Raw genomic sequence first — 21,133 nt, forward strand, 5'->3', positions numbered from 1 at the left:
CGCACGATTAGGTCACACGCCCATGTGTTAGGCCGTGAAACTTTCGAAATAGCCTCACATGCCTGTATATTAGGACGTGTGCTAGGTCCTGTAACTCTCAAAATAGCCCCACACACTCGTTTTCCAGGCAGTGTACTAGGCCATGTAACTAACTGACTTGTATGCAATAGAACCTATAGGGGACACGTAGTCGTGTCGCCAAGCTGTGTGTCACACATGGCTGAGTCACACGCCCGTGTCTCAGGCCGTGTAGACATAAATTTGCCCAAAATCAAGCCATTTCCAGCACCAAACCATGCACACACCTTAAGGCCTTTTGTACACATAATCAAGACATCAAAACAAGACCAAAACTTACATGTAATGACCAATTCAACAGTCCAAAATTAATTAACCACTATGTCATACAAGGCGCCTCAAATACATTCATCCACAACTTACCTAAACATGTATATGTTACCACATTTCAATCATCAATATCTAACTCAATGCATTCCCAAAACATGTCATATCTTATCCATAATCAAACCAACTAAACACGTACCATTTGAGCCATTCAAACAAGCAACAATATAGCCACATTGACATTAACTAGCAAGGCATCAAAGGTACCAAACCGAACAACTTATACATACCAAATCTCCATCTAAGCATTCAACTAAACATCATTATGAGTCCACCTATACATTCCATTATAACCTTGGCTAAAACATTAAAAACTACTGATTTTTATGCTAGATAGTATAATAGATCTCCGACGAGCTTCCAAACCAATCAAGCTCTCGATAATCTGTGAAACATAGAAAAGAAAACTACGTAAGCACATAATGCTTAGTAAGTTCGTAAAACATGAAACATAACTTACCATTTCATCTAAATAACATTAAGTATAAGCATAATGTAATCTAACCACAAGCTTGGCACAAGCCTAAGCATCATCATCAACAATACACAAGTTAGTACATTATTACATAGTTTACTTGAATTAAACATAGGTATGCCATTTCTATATAAACATACTTTATTTGATTCATTCACCTTTTCATGTGCATATGCATTACTTCATTTGGAAACTTACCTTTCCAATTCCTTCTCATGCCCATTAAACCATTTAGAAAATCATCAGATGCTAGGGAAAGCTCACACGAAGTGTGCTTAAACATATAATTGTAACCTTTCCTTTACATCATTGCTCATACGAGCTGTGAAATGGGTCTGCTCACAAGCGTTGTGGGTTAAAATGTAAGCTACACGATGTTGCTTACATAGCTGTGGAGTATCTGTAACAAATGTAGGACCACAGCCATCGGTAGACATTTAAGACCAACACCCTAAATATGAAATCCCTAACGGCATGTCATTTGTATCCTATAAAGTCCTAAGGTTCAACCTGGACTCGATAACCGTCATGGCAATTCTTTAGATATACATTGATTAATAGCATTATAAATGCATAATAACATACAATTGACTAACATGAATATACAATCTGTACATACGAACTTATCTCAATGACTAGGGCGTAAAAACGAGATCAACTAATCCGAGGATTTAGATTTTCCCCGATCTAGATTCCTACGTGGTCTATCTTGATCTAAATAGATAAACTTAATCCATTTAATATCCTTGGCATTCAATTTAATCCACATTTCATTTTTTACAAAATTCCTATTTTACCCCTAACATTTTAACTTTTCACAAATTAGTCCTTAAGTTCGTAAATTGAAATTTAAACATTTTAATCCTCTTCTCAAGCTAGCCAAATTCTCTAGGGACTTTGTAACAGTCTGGTTTAGACTCTAGTCGAAACAGTGGTTTCAGGACCACATATCCGAGTTAGAAAAATAGTTAAATATTATTTTCCATGCTTATGATGTGTTAATTAGCATATGTGAAAGTTTTGTCTGAAAATTTGATTGTTTATGTGCTCAATTTGATAAAATCATCTAATTGCGTAAAATGTAAAAGTTGTTGCTACTTGTTAAAAGTGCTTATTTGATTTGGCTTTATGATTTTGAGGTCCTTATGAGGTTATTTGACCATTGAATGTATTAAATGACTTAAATGGGCATTATATCATAATTTATTTATGGTTTAATAAAAGGACAAAATTGGTATTTAGCCTATTATGTTAATTATATGAAAATAAAATAGAAAACAAAGCCATTTTATGCTTAGCTTTGCTGAAAAGCACAAGAAAAATAAAAGAGAAAGAACATTAGGGTTCGGTCATTGAATTCATTGATTAAGGTATGGATTTTGTTCAGTTTTTGATCATTTCTACGTTTTTGTAAATGTTGCTTTGTGCTTTACTAAGTCCATGCCTCAATTTCTGATTTTGATGATGAATTTGAAATGTGCCATCAATAAATTCATGAGCTTTATATTGTTATATGATGAAATATGAAAGTTTGATGTTGGGTTTATATGTTTTGTCTTTGGATTTTTGATGATTTTGAGTAAAATGGGCTAAATTGTGAAATTTTTAAATTGAGAGACTAAAATGTGAAATAAATGAAATGTGTGGACTTGTATAAGTGTTATAAATATTCTTCCAAGCATGAGTATATGCAAATTTTGTGTATTTTGTGATTTTGGGAATTAGGAACTAGAGTGTCAAAATGTGAAAATGTGAGGGCTAGTTTGCAAATTTCCCTAAATATGTATCTATGGATTGTTTTGAATGAATTTTTGATTGAATAAGTTAAATTTGAATTTATTTAGATCAAGAATTAAAGAAAATGGAGTTAGATCGAGGAAAGTCGAAAGTTGTCGAGTAACCGATTTCATTCATCCAAATCCGTATGAGGTAAGTCAATATACAATAAATGTGTTTAAATTAAATTATTATTGTTCATATGATATTGAATTGTGATGAATGAATATTCAAGCTCAAAATGTGATATTCGAGAAAGTATCGACAAAGTTCTGATGTCTGAAAAGCCCAGTACGAACCCTTGGAATAGTTAGGATATATATGTCATGACATAGGATTTCGTTATGTGATTCTGTGTAAGACCACATCTGGGACATTGGCATCGACTTCTGTTTTACGTATAAGACCATGTCTGGGACATCGACATCGTATTTGATTTCGTGTAAGACCCTGTCTGGGACAGTGGCATCGATGTTTGATTACATGTAAGATCACGTCTAGGACATTGGCATTGTAAATGTTCTCTGAGCTATCCGCGTATCTTTACATTTCTAAACAGTTCAACAGGCATTCCGAGAAAATGAATGAATACATGTATATATATCCGATTCAGGTACGTTCGAATTGTATACTATATTTGAAAATGAAAGGTTAGTATATGTGCAAATGATGATCTATGATCCAAGTATATGAATATGAGGTTTGTGTTGGTATTTAGCTCCGAAGTATAAGTAATTTGATGATGTTTATATGCTTTAAATGATAAATTTAATTGTATATGACTTACTAAGCTTTTGAAAGCTTACTTGTGTGTGTTTGCATTGTTTTATATATATCGAAGCTACTGTAAGCTCGTGGATCATAGAGGATCCTCACCACACTATCGAACCTTATTTTGGTAATTTGAAAATGTATATATTAAAGTATGGCATGTATAGGCTAGAAGTTTTGGGATTATGTTTTGTGATGTATATATATATTTAGCCATGTGATATGGCAAGTTTGTGTTTGAACTTATAGTTTGAAAATGATATATGATATGTGATGCTAATGTGAAATTGTGGTATGTTTTGGTTGGCCAAAAGAAATGGTCGATGTTGAGAAGTTTTGGTAAGTTTTGAGCATTTGATCAAATGATGTATTGATTATATGTTTAAGTATGATTTTAGTTTAAGTTTTGGTATGAATTGATTGATGAATTGAGATTTGAAATGATTGGAAATGTTATAGCATGAATTACGTATGGTTTGGTATAGATATTGGTTGAAACGGTTGTGCATATATGCTTGGTTTCGTTCTTGTAGGTTGCCCCAAATTGGGGTGGCAAATTGGCTATTCAAATGGCCTATTTTTGTCCACACGGGCAGAGACACGGGCATGTGTCTCAGCCGTGTGTGACACACGGTCATGTTACAAGATTGTGTGTCCCCTGGGTACCCTACAAATTAAAGTCAGTATACCCTCCAGTTTTAACACGGCCTAGACACATAGGTGTGTGGTCGGCGTGGCCAAGTCATACAGCCTGGCACACGGGCATGTCTTTTAGCCGTCTGGATAGTTAGTATGTATGCCCTGTTTTGCCATGGTTTAAACACACGGGCGTGTCTAATGCAGTGTGAGACACACCGCCTGTTCACACGGGCGTGTGACCTGTACTTGTTTGAAAAATGTTTAAGTTTTGGAATGATTCTGTATGTGTTCGGTTTAGTCCCGAACCCTTTCTAAAAAATGTTTAAGGTCTCAATGACCTAAATAGGGACTCTATATTAATGTCGATCTCTGATGCTTTGATGATTATGAAATGAAAGTTAAATGTTCCGATTCGTCTAGGAATGCCTTCAACCCTAGTCCGACGCGGGTTAGGGGTGTTACATACTTAAATCAATCCATACAAACTATTATTTCATAAATTTATCATGAGCTTTTACTATTCTTACAAACAAGTCATTAAATGTCATTTTAATAAAAAAACCGCGTTACAAAACTTGTTTATTTATCAACAATAACTCATAATATTTCATTAAACATCAAGAATCAAACAATATCATTCATGGCATAAGCCTAAATATTTAACAGTTTTACAAATTAACCTCCAGGCTAGCTAGATTAAGCTAACGATCCTGAAAACATAGAAATCATTAAAAATAAGACAAAATTACATACCATGCAAGTGAACTAAGCTTGGTCGAACCCTAACTATGTTTTCAATGGTGAATTCGGTTGAGGAATATGTAAAATGAAGAAAATGAATGCATTTTCTTTAAGTTATTTTAACTTTAATTACTTATTTACCATTTTCCCTTTTAAAACATTCATAATTTCAACAAAACCAAGTCCATAAATATCCACTATCAACTCAATTGGTCTATTTACCATCCAAGTCCCTTAGATTGAAATTTCATAGCTATTTGACAACTTTAACTAATAGAACTCTATGTTATACCTTTTTACGGTTTATTCCCTCTCACTTAATTAATCATGCTAACTACTTTTCCCATGGAAACTAAAATCACAATTTACTCGTCAGATTTCTGGTCCCAAAAATACTGTTTCAATTTCACTAAAAATGGGGTATTACAAGGGGCTAGTGTTGAGTGGATGAACATGTTTCCCAATGCTTTTATTAAACATCTTCCTCATTCGTTATCTGACCATTGCCCAATACTCATTCAAACTGATCAAATTACAAATGCCCATACAGCGATGAGTTTTCAATTTGAAGCATGGTGGATCTTGGAGAATTCTTTTGAAGATACTACCTGCTCGTATTAGGATGGTTCATGAATCCTCTTTTGGAAAAGTTGGTAGGTTTGCAAACCAGCCTCGTTCAGTGGTCGAGAGGTATAGCTTGTAAAAGAATAGGATAAAGGAAAAACTTACGTGACAGTTGGAGGCTCTATTAGAAGAAGATTTTAACGACAAAAATCTTACGCGCATCATTAATACCAGAATACATTTCAGCTTAGAAATTGATAAAGACGAACGTTTTTAGGAGCAACGCGCTCATGCAAACTGGCTGAAAGTAGGGGACAAGAACACAACATTTTTTATAAGTATGCTTCCAGCTATAATTTGGGTAATCAAATCAAATCCCTATAAAGAGGAGATGGAAAAGAAATGACAAAAGTCAACGAGATGAAAAGTATTGCGCTGGATTATTTTCAACATCTGTTCACTTCTAATGGTGTTGCAGATATGTCTCAAATTTTGGGGAGATTGTGCCAGTCACATCTGTTCACTTCTAGTAATTTTTTTCCAAAGATTATGGTACATTGTTGGATGAGATGTTGTTGAGTTCTACTTAAAAATCCTTAATAAAGTTATGGACCTTACTTTAATAAATTTGACTCATATTGTCATTTCACCAAAAGTCCTTCATCCCACAAATCTGGTAATTTTAGACCCATTAGTTTATGTAGTGTTATTTATAAAATAGTTACAAAAGTTCTGGTCAATCGTATGAAAGGTGTAATGGATAGTTGTATTGATAAATCTCAAATTGTGTTTGTGCCCGCTAAATTAATATCTGCTAATGTATTACTTGCCTACGAAATTCTACATACTTTTCGTCAAAAGCAAATAAGAAAGAAAGGATTTATGGCATTAAAGCTAGACGTGAGTAAAGCTTATGACAGAGTTGAATGGGGTTTCATAAAAGGCATGATGGTTCAGTTGGGATTTGATAATCGTTGGGTGAAGCTTATAATGAGATGTATCACAACCGTATCGTATTCAATTGTTCAAAATGGTCAATTAGGGGAAATTTTTCGTTCTAGTAAAGGTCTCTGACAAGGTGACCATTTGAGACTATTTCTTCTTCTAATATACAGTGAAGGATTATCTTTACTAATGAGAATTATTGTTCGGGACGGCTGGTTAAAGGGTGCATGAGCTAACAGGAATAGACCATTGATTTCGCAGATTCTTTTTGTTGATGGTTCCATTTTGTTTGGCAAGGCATCAGTTCAAATGGCAAACGTACTAAAAACTCTTTTGCAAGAGTATGAGCAGTGCTTGGGTCAGTGCATAAATTTCAAACAATCTACTATCTTTTTCAGCACCAACCCTTTTATGTATGACAAGAAATTGGTTTTTGGGCTTTTAAGTGTACGACATTCTAACATGCTGGGGCGACGCAAAAAGAAGTCATTTTAGATTTTAGTAGACAAATTCAGAAAACGTATTGAAAGATGGAGAATCCACTATTTATCGCAATGGGGACGTGAAGTGTTCATTAAATCAGTATTGCAAGCGGTTCCTACTTATTCTATGGTGTGTTTCTTACTCTCAAAAGCCCTATATAATTAGATGGAAGGAATCATGGCTAAATTTTGGTGGCAAAAAGGACCAGGGAAACATGGGATTCATTGATGTTTTTGGGAGCATCTTAGTGAGCCAAAGGAATTGGGAGGGTTGGGTTTTCGCAGCCACGTTAAATTTAATGTCGCTTTACTTACAAAACAAGGTTGGCATTTGATTAATCATCCCGATTCCTTATTAGCTAAAGTTTTAAAAGAAAAATATTATCCATGTAACAGCCCGTTTTTAGCTATATCAGAACAGTGGTTTCGGAACCACAAATCTGAGATCAAAAAATTATTTTAATATTATTTTTGGTGCTTACAGCATGTGATTATATATGTGTGGAAGTTTCGTGTGATAATTTCATCGTTCGTGTGTTCAATTTAATAAAAGGACTTAATCGTGTAAAATACAAAAGTGACTTGCTATTTGTTAAAAGTGTCTTTTTGCTATGACGCATTAAATGAGAGGTCCTTATGTTGTTATTATGCCAATGATAAGGTTAATGGACATTAATGACCATTCATTATGTGTTTTATAATGCTTTTAACTAAGGTTAAATAAGTAATTTGGTAATTTAAGTTAATTAAAATAAAACAAATTTAATTATCATCATCATTTTATCCTTCCATAACCAAATATACAAAGAAAATTAAGCTTTGGAGAGCATTTAGGGTTTGGCACTAATCTAGCTTGATTAAGGTATGTTTTGAGCTCAGTTTTTTATGATTTCTGCGTTTTTGTGACCGTTGCTTCGTGTTCTAGCTAGCCCATGCTTCAATTTTTGAAAGTGTTGATGATTTTAAAAGTTGTCATTGATGAATGCTTGAGTTCTTGAATGTTTGAAGATGGAAAATAAGTATTTGTTAATAGATTATCATATTTTGTAAAGTAATTTTTAGTGAAATTGCATAAAAATGACTAATTTGTGAAAAGTGTAAAATGTGTGGTTAAATTTTGAAATAAATACGAAATACGGGCTGCTAGGAACCTATATGAAATTTGGCTAGGCATGGGTTTTATTTAATCTTGTGAATTTTGTGTTTTTATGAAATAGGGACTAAATTGAAAAATGTGAAATTATAGGGGTTAATGTGTAAAATGTCCCAAATTGTGTGCTTTGGACGAAATTGAATGAATTGAGGAATAAAAGAGTTAATTTTGAATTTATATAGATCCTGAAAGAAAGAAATCGGGTTTGGATCGGTGAAAATCGAAAGTTATTGAGTAATTAATTCGATTCGTTTATTCCGACGACGAGGTAAGTTCATATACAAATGATTGCCTTTAAATTGATTTACAAATGTTTTTTAGTCATTGAATTTCCATGAATGTTGAACAAGCAATTACGAAAAAAAATCGATGAAGTTACTATATCGGAAAGTCCCGTATGAACCATAGGAATAGTATAGGATACGAGTGTCATGACATTAGGATTCCGAGATATGATATCATGTAAAACCATGGCTGGGACATTGGCATCGATCTGAGATTACGTGTAAGACCATATCTGGGACATTGGTATCGTATATGATTTCATATAAGACCCTGTCTGGGACAGTGGCATCGATATTTAATAACATGCAATACCATATCTGGGATATGGCATTGTATGAGTTTACGAGCTATCCAAGTATCCTTTTCAATTCCGAATAGTTCAACAGGCAATGCCGAGAATGGAATGAATATGTGAATGAGTATCCAATTCAGGTATGTATGAAATGTATATGTTAAACAAGAATGAAAGGTGAGTATGTTTATTAATGATGACATGTGAATCTCATAAGAAAGAATAGTGGTTAAATGCAAGTGCATTAAGAACAAGTGAGTTAGATGTGACTTATGAAACTTGTGTATGTGATCTACTATGTATTCCACGGATAAGTTGGTTTATAATTATATTATGTGTATATGGCTTACTAAGCTTTTGAAAGCTTACTTTTTGTGTGTTTTTCATTGTTTTATAGATTAACAAAGCTACAGTGGGCTCGGGGATCGTCAAGGATCGTCATCACACTATTGAACGATATTTTGGTACTTTTGAAGTTGTAAATATTAATATATGACATGTATAAGCTAGTGATGTTATGATATATGTTTTGTGTATTTCTTGCTATGTGATATGGCATGAATATGATTAAGACTATGGAATTGGTTTTGGTATAAACTATGTAACACCCCTAACCAGTATCTGTCGTCGGACTAGGGTTAAGAGGCAATACCGGACATATCAAAACATTTAGCATTCATTTCACAATCATCATAGCATCATAGTCATACATCAATATAGAGTCCCTTACATAGGTCAACGAGACCTTAACGCATACAAAATTTTTCAAAACTTAAACATCTTTCAAAGTTATAAAGGTCACACGCTCGTGTGAACAGGCCGTATACCTCACACGACATTAGACATGCCCATGTGTCTAGGCCATAGCAAAATAGGGCATACATACTGACTTGTCCACACGGCTACATGACACGCCCGTGTGCCAGGCCGTGTGAAAATTAAGGAGGCTACTGACTTGGGTCACACGGCCAACCACACGCCCATGTGCCAGCTTGTGTGCCACACATGACCAATAGACACGCCCGTGTGTCAAGGCCGTGTCAAAACTGTAGGGTATACTGGCTTAAAATCGTAGGGTACCCTAGGAGACACACGACCATGCAACATAACCATATGTTACACACGGCTGAGACACACGCCCGTGTCTCTGCCCATGTGGACAAAAATAGGCCATTTACAAGGCCAATTTGCCACCCTAATTTTGGGTCCTTCCTACATGATCAAAACCAAACATTTTATACCAAATTTTCAACCAATTCACAACTAAAACATACATCATTCAAGCCATTTTATTAACAACAAATTTCATCCTTTTTAACCAATCCCAAACATACCAAAATTCACATAGCAAACTCATTCATTCTAACATATCCTTATCTCAATATTTCACATCCAATCTCTTGCCAAAATCATACCATTTCAATAACTAAATAACATTACAATGTAACATCCCAAAAATCTAGGGTCTGTAATTTTACGTGTTTTAGCGTAAATTCCATGTTTACTTTACTGGTTTAATGATTTGGGTGCGTTTTGAAGTGTTTGGGAAGTCTTGGGTTTAAGATTCGGCTTTTGCAGAATTTTTTATTTTACACTTAAAAGAATTTGGGTACTGACACATGTGCTTTATAAATTGTTGTGGTAGATTTATTTTACAAGTGAGCTTGTAGTCCAATGGTTGTGGCGTCATTAAGGTGTCAAGGGAGCTTGAGTTTGAGTCACTCTATCCACAAGGAATATTTATTTTATTCCTTGGCTGTGTGAGTGGTGGAGTTGGATTGAGACTCTAAGTTTGAATTGGTCATGAGGAATTTGAATGGGGGGTTGGAGTGATTTGTGGAGTAAATAGTGGAGGGATAAGGGGAGAGATATTTGGAGAAAATCAAGGGATGTGATTATGGTAGGAGGTTGTTTGCCTTTCTTTTTTTTTTTGGCCGAACAGGTATTCTTTTCAATTGAACTTATTCTTTTCTACTAAAAATTGCTTCTCTCCCTTTTCTACTGTGATTGTTTCTCTCTTCCCTCTACTCTCTTCTTATCCTTCCTGATCTTTTGCCAATTTGATCTCTTTTCTCTCGCAATTCCCTCTTTCAGTTTTCCTTAGCCGAACCTATCTTGTTCTCTTCTCTATCCTTTCTTTCTCCTTTTCGGACCAACTATATTATTTCGGTATACTCTTCGGATTAAACTGACTCTCGACTCGTGTACGCTACTCCTTTTTTCGGTATTTGGTTCTGCGGGCTGGTAAGTGGTGGAGAATGGGGTATAAAGTTCTTATTTTAATGATGTCGTATGGCTTGTGTGAATCTAAAGAAGAAGGGGGTTCTTGTGTAGGTTGTGGCCAAGGGTGATTGGTGCTTCGCTTGTGAACTGAAGAGGTGATCGCTTCTGTTGTTGGTAGGGGTATCGTATTTGATCTGGAATTCTGTTAGATTTCATTAGTGTTATGAGTTAAGTTTCTAACCAGATATTATTGGTTTAATTTAGGTACAAGGTTACTTTGAGCACAGTTCGCTTTCATAATTAGGTGTGTAACTGTACACCCAATTGTGCTACTGTCAAAACATTGGATAAAGGTGTCTATTCACACCACTATGTTACTGTGAACCGGCAAAAGTCGAAAAGTTGAAACTTCGGCATTTGAGGCCTCACGAGCGTGCTAGCGTTCGTGTGGTGAATCGAGCCCACAAATCATGGGCGACAGACTATAGAGGCCACCACGAGCGTTCTTATTGGCTTGGATCGTTATGGGCCTCGTTAGGCCAAGATGGGCTACGGCCCAAAAGGTTCGTAGGCCCCACAAGAATAATATTTGTGGTAAGTGAAAAATAATGGAGTGGCCTTTGGTTATCGAACAGTCGAGACTAAATTTGGGCTAAATGGGCCACACGAGCGCGTGGGCCCGCTTGGGCCTAGTAATTGGCCTTGGGCCTATTTACACTGTTTGGGCCATATGGGTTGTCTAAGTCGTTAGAGACGACTGTAGACCTCTTAAATGGTCGTTATCTATATCGAGACCCCAGAATTAGTTAAATGACCGAAATACCCTTGAAGGGTAAAATTATTGTTTTACCCCTAACCGACGAAATGACCATTATACCCTTAGAGGTAGGTTAATTGATGTGTTTATGACATTTATATAACTGGTTTGATTATGACATACTGCATACATGTAATGTTTATGACACGACATTTTGCATGGGGTTTGGTTTCAGATTTGGAGAAAGTTCTGTATTAGTGGCTTTGCCACGTGGTTATTGCTCTGGTGGCTTTGCCACGTTTAATGTTATTAGTCGCTTTGCTACTATAACGCCTCGTACCCGAGACCGTTGCCGAAGTCGAACACGAGGTGTTAACAGACTTAATTCTTTTATTACATAGTTCAATTTAAAATTTCTAGACAAGCTGGTTAACTGCATCACAGTCACTTTAAAAATCATATCTCGAGTTCCAAAACTCGAAAACTGATTCCGTAAATTTTCCCTGAAACTAGACTCATATATCAGCGTTCGACTACTCTAACCTTCATGCATTATGACTTAGATATCTCCCTGTACAGGGCTTCAATACTTAGGCCGTTTGTTTCTAATGAAACTAGACTCAAAAAGGAATCTGTACATATAAAGCATGACTTCTAATTATCTCTGGTTAATTTATGATGAATCTCCAAAGTCAGAACAGGGGATCCAGAAATCGCTCTAGCCCTGTTTCACGAAAACTTAAACATATCATAAAATACGGCTCATATGGTCGTTTCGTTTCTTTCATATGAAAATAGACTCATCAAGATTCGATTACATAATTTATTCATTATTTAATTACATTTCTACTATTTTTAGTGATTTTTCAAACTCACATCACTGCTGCTGTCAGCATCTACTTTAAGGTAAATCTCACCTATTTCATAGTTTCCATGATTCAACTAGCCACTTGACATACATAGCACCAAATATGATCATGATTAACCATTCCAATGGCTAGTCATTACCAAGCAATTCCATACCAATCAATAACCATATATACAAAATGATTATAATGCTATGCTCAAAATATATAAGCCATTTTCGCATGGCTATCCAAATGTATACATTACCAAAAGGTACTTAATTAACAACAAAGGTCAGTCCTATACATGCCACTATCGAAGTTCAACTAAAAGAGTACCAAAAGGGCTTAGATAGTGTGGACGACTTCGACTTTGACAATCCCGAGTCCGATAGCTGACGAACAAAATCTATAAAACAGAGAATTAAAGAAACAGAATAAGCATTTAATGCTTAGTAAGTTTTGAGTAATGAAATTATTTACGACTAAAGTATAGCGTTCATATGACCAAATGAATAATTGCATATATGCATATTCTCAAAATCATACTTACTTCACGCTTCAACCATTATATTCATACACAGGGAATCAAACCTATCTAAAGTCCGGAAGATTGTTAATCAATTGAGCGAATACTATTAAAAAGGAATCAACTTTTCCGATGCATATACGAAACATACCTTATCGTTTGGATTTTGTGAGCGTATTAATTGAAATTATTACAGCAAGATCGCTCATTTCCAAACCCAAGTACCTTCGGAATTTAGCCGGATATAGCAACTCGCACGAATGCCTTCGGGACTTAGCCCGGACATAGTCACTAGCACAAATGCCTTCGGGACTTAGCCCGGATATAGTCACTAGCACAAATGCCTTCGGGACTTAGCCCGGATATAATCACTAGCACAAATGCCTTCGGGACTTAGCCCGGATATAATCACTAGAACAAATGCCTTCGGATCTTAGTCCGGTTATCATTCGAATAATCATGCACATATATCAATAAATCATAACACATCTATATTTCATTTTCATTACTAGAACTCAAACACAAGACACTTATCAACCATTACCATTTTCGGCTCAATAGCCACATACAATGAGCATGATTTTGATTTACTTCATAACATGATCTCTATACACATTCGGCTGCCCGTCATAAGTATAAACTAATTACCTCAATATATAACTCAAGTAGAATCATTATATCACTGTTTATTTTTTATGCTTATGTGTCATGACTTAAACAAATCATAAACTAAGTTCCATTACTCGAAGACTTACCTCGGATGTTGTCGAACGACTTCAACGGCTATTCAATTACTTTTTCCTTTCCTTTATCGGATTTAGTTCCCCTTTGCTCTTGAGCTTAATTTAACAAATAAATTGATTTAATCGTCTTGAACATCAAGAGAAATTCAAGGTACTTAGCCCATACATATATTAGACATTAGAGTCATATATATGAAATCATGAATCAAATTCAGCATATTAGCTAATATTCTCCTTTAGCCGATTATCTAAGTCAAGATAGAATCATCAATATGCTTACCTATAGCCGAATACATGCAACACCAATCTATGTATTCATTCATGTGGTCGAGTATACATATTCCAATATGATATCATTTCCATTTCATTTAACACTTAACATTTACCACATATCAATTAACCCATTTTTTTTATAATTACAAAACTCTTCATCTATTCATGCTCTCATATTCGGTTATCCATACCTATACTAACCATATAACTAAAAATTCTAAGTTTAAACACAATACAACATTTTAGCACCATGGCCGAACACTTCATGAAGTTGCTAAGACCCATCCTTTTCAAATTCTCACACACACTCACATCCAATCCTTTTTGTTAAGCACTCAAACTCTATCATCTTCATACCTCATCAACACAACATCAAACACCAACCAAGAAAGACAACATCCATGGCCGAGTATCATCTCCATCAAATAGCAAAGATTTAAACCATGGGCTAGGTAGAATTCAAACTAACAACTAAAAATATGCATGAATTTCATGGAATAACATCAAACTTACCTCTTCCTAATCATCAACCAACCGAACATGAAGCAAGAGAATTCTTTTCTTCTTCTTCCCTCAAGTCACGGCAATGGAGGAGCAAGGATGAAACAACTTTGGTTTCTCCTCCCACTCACCTCATGTTTTATTATTCTTAATTCATTATTTTATTTTGTAACTAAAAAATGTTAATAGAAAAATACATATTACCATTAATAGCCCATACCATGGCTGGCCACTATCGAAGATTTGCCTAATTTGACATGCAAGTACACTTTTTTTGACATCATGCACTATTAGATCCTTATAGATTAACCTATCACATTTCAAAAGTGTCACACCTAAGTCCTATTAACTAAATTCACATGCAATCGACTAAATCGAAGCTTAAAACTTTCACACATTCATATCTACATATTTTAGACAATAAATATTATATTCAAATACTTCGGTGATTCGGTTTAGCGGTCCCAAAACTGCTTTCCGACTAGGGTCAATTTAGGGTTGTCACAGCTACGTTATTATTAGCAGCTTCGCTGCAATATTGGTGTGTCAACTGGGTGGGTCGATTTAATCCCCACATGGTGTGTTGGTTGGTACGGATGGTGTGTTGGTTGGATTAGGGTGGGTTACATGACTGCACGTACTAATACTGTATTGGGCTTAAGCCCACACTGTTACTGTATAGGGCTAAGGCCCACACTATACAAATACTGAATAGGGCTCAAGCCCAGACTATTACTACATGCACTGTTTACTGCTCGACTGATAGGGGGTTACACACTGAGTTTTCGTAAACTCACCCTTTCTTTCTGTCTGTACAGGTAAACCCCAGCCTTAGATGATTTGGTGCTATGAGGGACTTGGAGGTGGCCACACGACTGTTGTGTCTTGCACTAGACTTTATTTAATTTATGTTTCACTTTTGGGTTTTAATTTTGTAATACGGCCGTTTTTGGGTTTTAAGTTTTAATTGGGCTTTTGATTTCTTATATTAAACAGCTAGTCTAGGATAAAACGAGTTTCCAAAACATCACGATTTTCTAAAGAACACGAGCTTTGAACATCAAAGTTTTTGAAATGCTTCCGCAGTTTAAGTTGAATAAAAATACCAAAGTCAAACAAATTGGTAAACGTTTTGACGAGAACTATTTTTTTTAAAATAATAATAAAAGGATTTAAATTCAGTAATGGATTCTTACCGAAAAGATCAATTTTCGAAAGGCACTTTGATGTGACACACTAGATTCGGCCATAACGTCTAGGCCGGGTTTGGGGTGTTACATTTAGTGGTATCAGAGTCAGGTTGCAAAACTCAATTGTGGAATGGGTTTTTTGAAAATTTGAATTTTAAACATTGTGATTGGAAATGTGGCACAACGAGTCTCCGGCACCAAATCTGTAAGTTTTCTGGCGCTGTTTATTGTTATGGACTAAAATGTATTACTGTGGGACTACTACAAGTAGTAGGACTACACTGAAACTCTTTAATTAGAGTAAATTGAGACTATAGAAGACTGAAAACTGTAGTAAGATTCTGCTCTGCGGAAACAAACCCTAATTATTTTCGTTCATAACACATTATTAATAGTTACTGAAATTATAAACTGATTCATAAGACTTTAAATAAGATAATTCACTATCAAAATGAGCACAAGAGGTACTCGTGGAAAGGGTACACATTGCATCAATAGAGGCCGGGGAAGTGCTAGAGCTGGGTCTTCAGCATCGAGTCACATGCTTGCTAGGGAGGCACCAGCCTCACCAGTAACTGAGACAGGGTCTTATGACCAAGCACCTGGGGATGATGCTCTATCCCAAGCAATGTTATTTGTTCTTGAAAGGGTTGCTGGAGTGAGTACTGGATCGGTGGGACGAGGGTTAATTTTTGAGCGACTCTAGTCTAATGGAGCGGAAATCTTTAGGGTTGTTTCTGGTGCAGCTCCAAATGTGACAGAGTATTGGTTGAAGGCTACCGAGCGGATAATGGATGACCTTGACTATACTGTGGAGCAAAAATTAAAAGGAGCAGTGTCTTTACTGCAAGATGAGGCCTACCAATGGTGGCTCAGTGAGAGAGGGTACGCATGCCGACCGTTTAACATGGGATTTCTTCAAAGTAGCCTTTTCAGGGAAGTATGTGGGCGCAAGTTATGTGGACGCCCGAAGGAAGGAATTTTTGAACTTGACCTAGGTGAATAAGATTGTGGCAGAGTACGAGGCAGAGTTTCTGCAACTGAGTCGGCATGCTCGCGGGATAGTCGCAACTGAGTACGAACGCTGTGTGCAGTTCGAGGATGGCCTTCAGGATGAGTTACGTGTGCTGATAGCTCTGCAGAGGGAGCGAGAATTTTCTACCTTTATTGAGAAAGCAAGAATTACTGAGGATGTGAAGCGCTTTGAGTGCCAGAACCGCGATAAAGATAGGGGAAGAAATAAGAGGGATTTTGGACCCTCAGGTTCTTCTGGAAGGCCTATGAAGAGGGCCAGTCTAAGCGGTTCCTGTTATTGCTGCAAGACCACAGCCTTGCGCTGATTGTGGAAGAGCTCACCAGGGTGAGTGTTGGAAACGAACTGGGGCGTGCTTCCGGTGTGGGTCCATGGATCATCAGGTTAAAAACTACTCAGAGGCCTATTCAGATGCAAGCTGTAGGTCAAGGCCAAGTTCAGCCAGGGAGAGGTGGTCAGCAGCCACCAAGAGGCCATGGACAGGCCAGGGGTGGAAATGGTTTGGGACGAGGTCCTGGAGTACCGGGTAGAGGTGCTGGTAACACTGAGGCGAGATAGCCAGCCTTGGTTTATGCTGCTCGTCGCTGAGAGGATGGTGACGCCCCTGACGTCATAACTGCTACGTTTATAATTTATAATGTACCATACATTGCTTTAACTGACATTGGGTCTACACACTCGTATGTTACATGCACTGTGTCTGGGACGCTGGGTATTCAGTTTGAAAATACTATTAGTGAGATGACTGTGTTGAGTCCACTAGAACAGACGTTATGGTGAATAAGTTGTTCAGAGGCGTGCCCTTAGAGGTCTAAGGGGTTATCTTTCCGGCGGATTTAATGGAACTGCCGTTTGGAGAATTTGATATTATATGGGCATGGATTGGCTAGTGAAACACCATGCGAAATTGGACTGTGCTGCTAAGCGTATGGTGTTGAAGTCTACTGAGGATGATGAGGTAACTGTGATAGGGGACCGAAGAGATTATCTGTCTAACATAATTTCAACGTTAAGGGCCGAGAAACTGGTTCGCAAGGGTTGCGAGACTTTTTTAACTTATGTCAGCATTTCTGATTCTAAAAGTCCTTCTGTTGGAGATGTCAGAACTGTTAAGGAGTTTTCGACTGTATTTTCTAAAGAGCTTCTTGGGTTGCCTCAAAATTGTGAGGTTGAATTCGGTATTGAACTCCTACCTGGAACAGCTCCGGTGTCTATTGCCCCCTATAGGATGGCACCGAATGAGCTAGTGGAGCTAAAGGCTCAAATTCAAGAGCTACTGGATCGAGGAATCATTCGACCGAGTGTGTCCCCATAGGGAGCACCAGTGTTATTCGTGAAGAAGAAGGATGGATCCATGCGCATGTGCATCAATTATCATCAACTGAACAATCTGACTATCAAGAACAAGTACCCTTTACCAAGGATAGATGATCTGTTGACCAACTGCGAAGAGCTTTGGTTTTCTCCAAGATAGATCTTCGATCTGGGTACCATCAGCTAAAGGTTAAGGAGGCTGATGTGCATAAGACTACGTTTAGTACTCGTTATGGATACTATGAGTTTCTAGTGATGCCATTTGGGTTGACAAATGCACCAGCAACTTTCATAGATTTGATGAACCAAGTATTCCTGCCCTATTTGGATCGATTCATAGTTGTGTTTATAAACGATATCCTAGTGTATTCAAGAATTGAGGTGGACCACGATGTACCTCTTCGAATTATTTTGCAAATTTTGAGGGAAAAGCAGCTTTACGTAAAGTTCAGCAAGTGTGAGTTCTGGCTGCGAGAAGTGACACTTCTGGGCCATGTAGTGCCTGCCAAGGGGATTAGGGTTGATCCTCAAAAATTGTAGCTGTATTGGATTGGAAACCACCAAAGATGGTATCTAAGATTCGAAGCTTTCTGGGTCTGACTGGGTATTACAGATGTTTTGTTGAGGGGTTTTCACTGATTGCGACACCTCTGACTAAGTTACTGTGTAAAGGGGTACCATTTAATTGGACAGATAAGCAGTAAGAGAGTTTTGAGAAACTGAAGAAAGTTCTGACTAAGGCCCTTGTCTTAAAACAACCAGAGTCTAGGAAGGAATTCACTGTCTACAGTGATGCGTCGCACATTGGATTGGGTTGTGTGTTGATGCAAGAGGGTAAGGTGGTTGCTTATGCATCTTGTCAGCTTAAGCCTCACGAGGTGAATTACCCCACTCACGACTTGGAGTTAGCTGCGGTGGTTTTCACAATGAAGATTTGAAGGCATTACTTATACGGTGAGAAGACAACTATTTACACAGATCATAAAAGCCTCAAGTACCTCCTTACTCAGAAGGAGTTGAAACTTAGGCAACGAAGGTGGATAGAGTTGCTTAAGGATTATGATTGTTCAATTAAGTACCACCCTAGTAAGGCTAACATGGTAGCTGACGTACTGAGCCGTAGGTTTGTATCTGATTTGTGAGCAATGTTTGCTCGTCTCAGCCTATTTGATGATGGTAGCTTGTTGGTTGAGCTTCAAGTGAGACCGACCTGGACTGGTCAAATTAAGGAGAAATAGTTGTTGGATGAGTCATTGGTGCCTCGTTTCCAATTGTTTGAGAATGGTGAGATTGCAGTTTTTGGGCTAAATACTGAGGGAGTGCTATGTTTCCGTGGGAGAGTTTGTATACTGAGGGATTTTGATTTGAGGTAATCTATACTGCAGGTAGCGCATAATAGTCCGTATGCTATGGATCCTAGTGAAAATAAGTTATATCGAGATCTTCGTGAGCTGTACTGGTGGCCAGGGCTTAAGCACGAGGCTGCTGATTTCGTGGGTAAGTGCTTGACATGCCAGCAAGTTAAGTCTAAGCATCAACTGCCTTCTAGGGTACTACAGCCAGGAAAGATTCCACTCTACAAGTGGGAGAGGGTATCCATGGATTTTGTGAGTGGGCTACCCTTAAAGCCAACTAAGAAGGATTTGGTTTGGGTTATTGTGCACTGATTGACTAAATTTGCCCACTTTATACTGGTCCACACTGAGTATTCGCTACAGAAATTGACTAGATTGTACGTGGTTGATATTGTAAGATTGCATGGGGTACCAGTTTCTATCATTTCAGACAGTGACCCTAGATTCACATCTTAGTTCTGGAAGAAGTTACACGAGGCTTTGGGTACGAGGTTGGACTTCAGTACTGTGTTCCATCCTCAGACAGATGGTTAGTTGGAGAGGGTGATTCAAATACTGGAAGACATGTTAAGATGTTGTGTACTGGATTTTCGAGGCAGCTGGGAGGACTACTTGCCGTTAATAGAGTTCGCATATAACAACAACTATCAATCCAGTCAAATGGCACCGTACGAGGCATTGTATGGTCGTAGATGTCGTACTCCTACACGTTGGACTGAGCTAGGTGAGCAGCGAAATCTGGGGCCAGAGTTGGTTTTTGATATCGAAGAAAAGGTTAAGTAGATTCGAGGTCAATTAAAGGAAACATCTGATAGGCAGAAGTATTATGCAGACTTAAGGTGTAAAGAGATCGGTCTCTGTAAGGGATTATGTCTTTCTGAAGGTCTCACCATGGAAGAAAATTTTGAGATTTGGACGGAAAGGCAAACTAAGCCCTAGATTCATCGGACCTTACCGAGTGTTGAACCGTGTAGGACCGGTCGCCTATCAACTCGAGTTGCCTCCTAAATTAGATAGAATTCATGATGTGTTGCACGTCTCCATGTTGAGGCGATATCACTCTGATCCCTCACATATAGTGCCAGTTGAGAAAATTGAGATTAGACCTGATTTAACTATCGAGGAAGAACCGGTGCAGATACTGGATTGTGACGTTAAGCTATTAAGGAGGAAATCCATTCCACTGGTAAAAGTGCTATGGTGTAATCACGGTTCAGAAGAAGCTACATGGGAACCAAAGGAGACAATGCGACAACAATACCCTAACTTATTCTAACCAGGTAAATTTTGAGGCCGAAATTTCTTTTAGGGGGTAGAGTTGTAATGTCCCAAAAATCTAGGGTTTGTAATTTTACGTGTTTTGGCATAAATTCCAAGTTTACTTTACTGGTTTAATGATTTGGGTGTGTTTTGGAGTGTTTGAGAAGTCTTGGGTTCAAGCTTCTTCTTTTGTAGCTCTTAAAAGAATCTAGGTACTGACACATGGGCTTTATAAATAGTTGTGGTAGATTTATGTCACAAGTGAGCTTGTAGTCCAGTGGTTGTAGCGTCATTAAGGTGGCAAGGGAGCTTGAGTTCGAGTCACTCTATGCACAAGGAGTATTTATTTTATTCCTTGGCTGTGTGAGTGGTGGAGTTGGATTGAGACTCTAAGTTTGAATTGGTCATGAGGAATTTGAATGGGGGGTTAGAGTGATTTGTGGAGTAAATAGTGGAGGGATAAAGGGAGAGATATTTGGAGAAAATCAAGGGATGTGATTATGGTAGGAGGTTGTGACCGAATGGAACACTAAGGCTCCCTTGTTTTCAGTTGGGAAAAAGGTTGAGACGTTTTGATAGTGT

At 37.4% G+C, this 21,133-nt stretch overlaps 1 protein-coding gene across 1 annotated transcript; it reads left to right on the top strand.

Annotated features, from left to right (window-relative positions):
• Positions 1–19,855: 19,855 nt before the first annotated feature.
• On the top strand, positions 19,856–20,567 carry LOC107956666 (uncharacterized). Its single transcript, XM_016892251.1, has 2 exons — positions 19,856–20,065; positions 20,175–20,567. The coding sequence occupies exons 1-2, from the start codon at positions 19,856–19,858 to the stop codon at positions 20,565–20,567; spliced, it is 603 nt and encodes a 200-aa protein (XP_016747740.1).
• Positions 20,568–21,133: the final 566 nt, after the last annotated feature.

This window comes from Gossypium hirsutum, chromosome A06, assembly GCF_007990345.1.
Source record: "Gossypium hirsutum isolate 1008001.06 chromosome A06, Gossypium_hirsutum_v2.1, whole genome shotgun sequence".
In the NCBI taxonomy this organism is placed as follows: domain Eukaryota; kingdom Viridiplantae; phylum Streptophyta; class Magnoliopsida; order Malvales; family Malvaceae; genus Gossypium; species Gossypium hirsutum.

Excerpts from the sequence above, each read along its gene's own strand:
- LOC107956666 (XM_016892251.1), top strand. The coding sequence starts at position 19,856 with ATGTTAAGATGTTGTGTACTGGATTTTCGAGGCAGCTGGGAGGACTAC. Across the intron at positions 20,066-20,174 it reads TTTTTGATATCGAAGAAAAG|GTCTCACCATGGAAGAAAAT; the intron begins GTTAAGTAGATT and ends GTCTTTCTGAAG.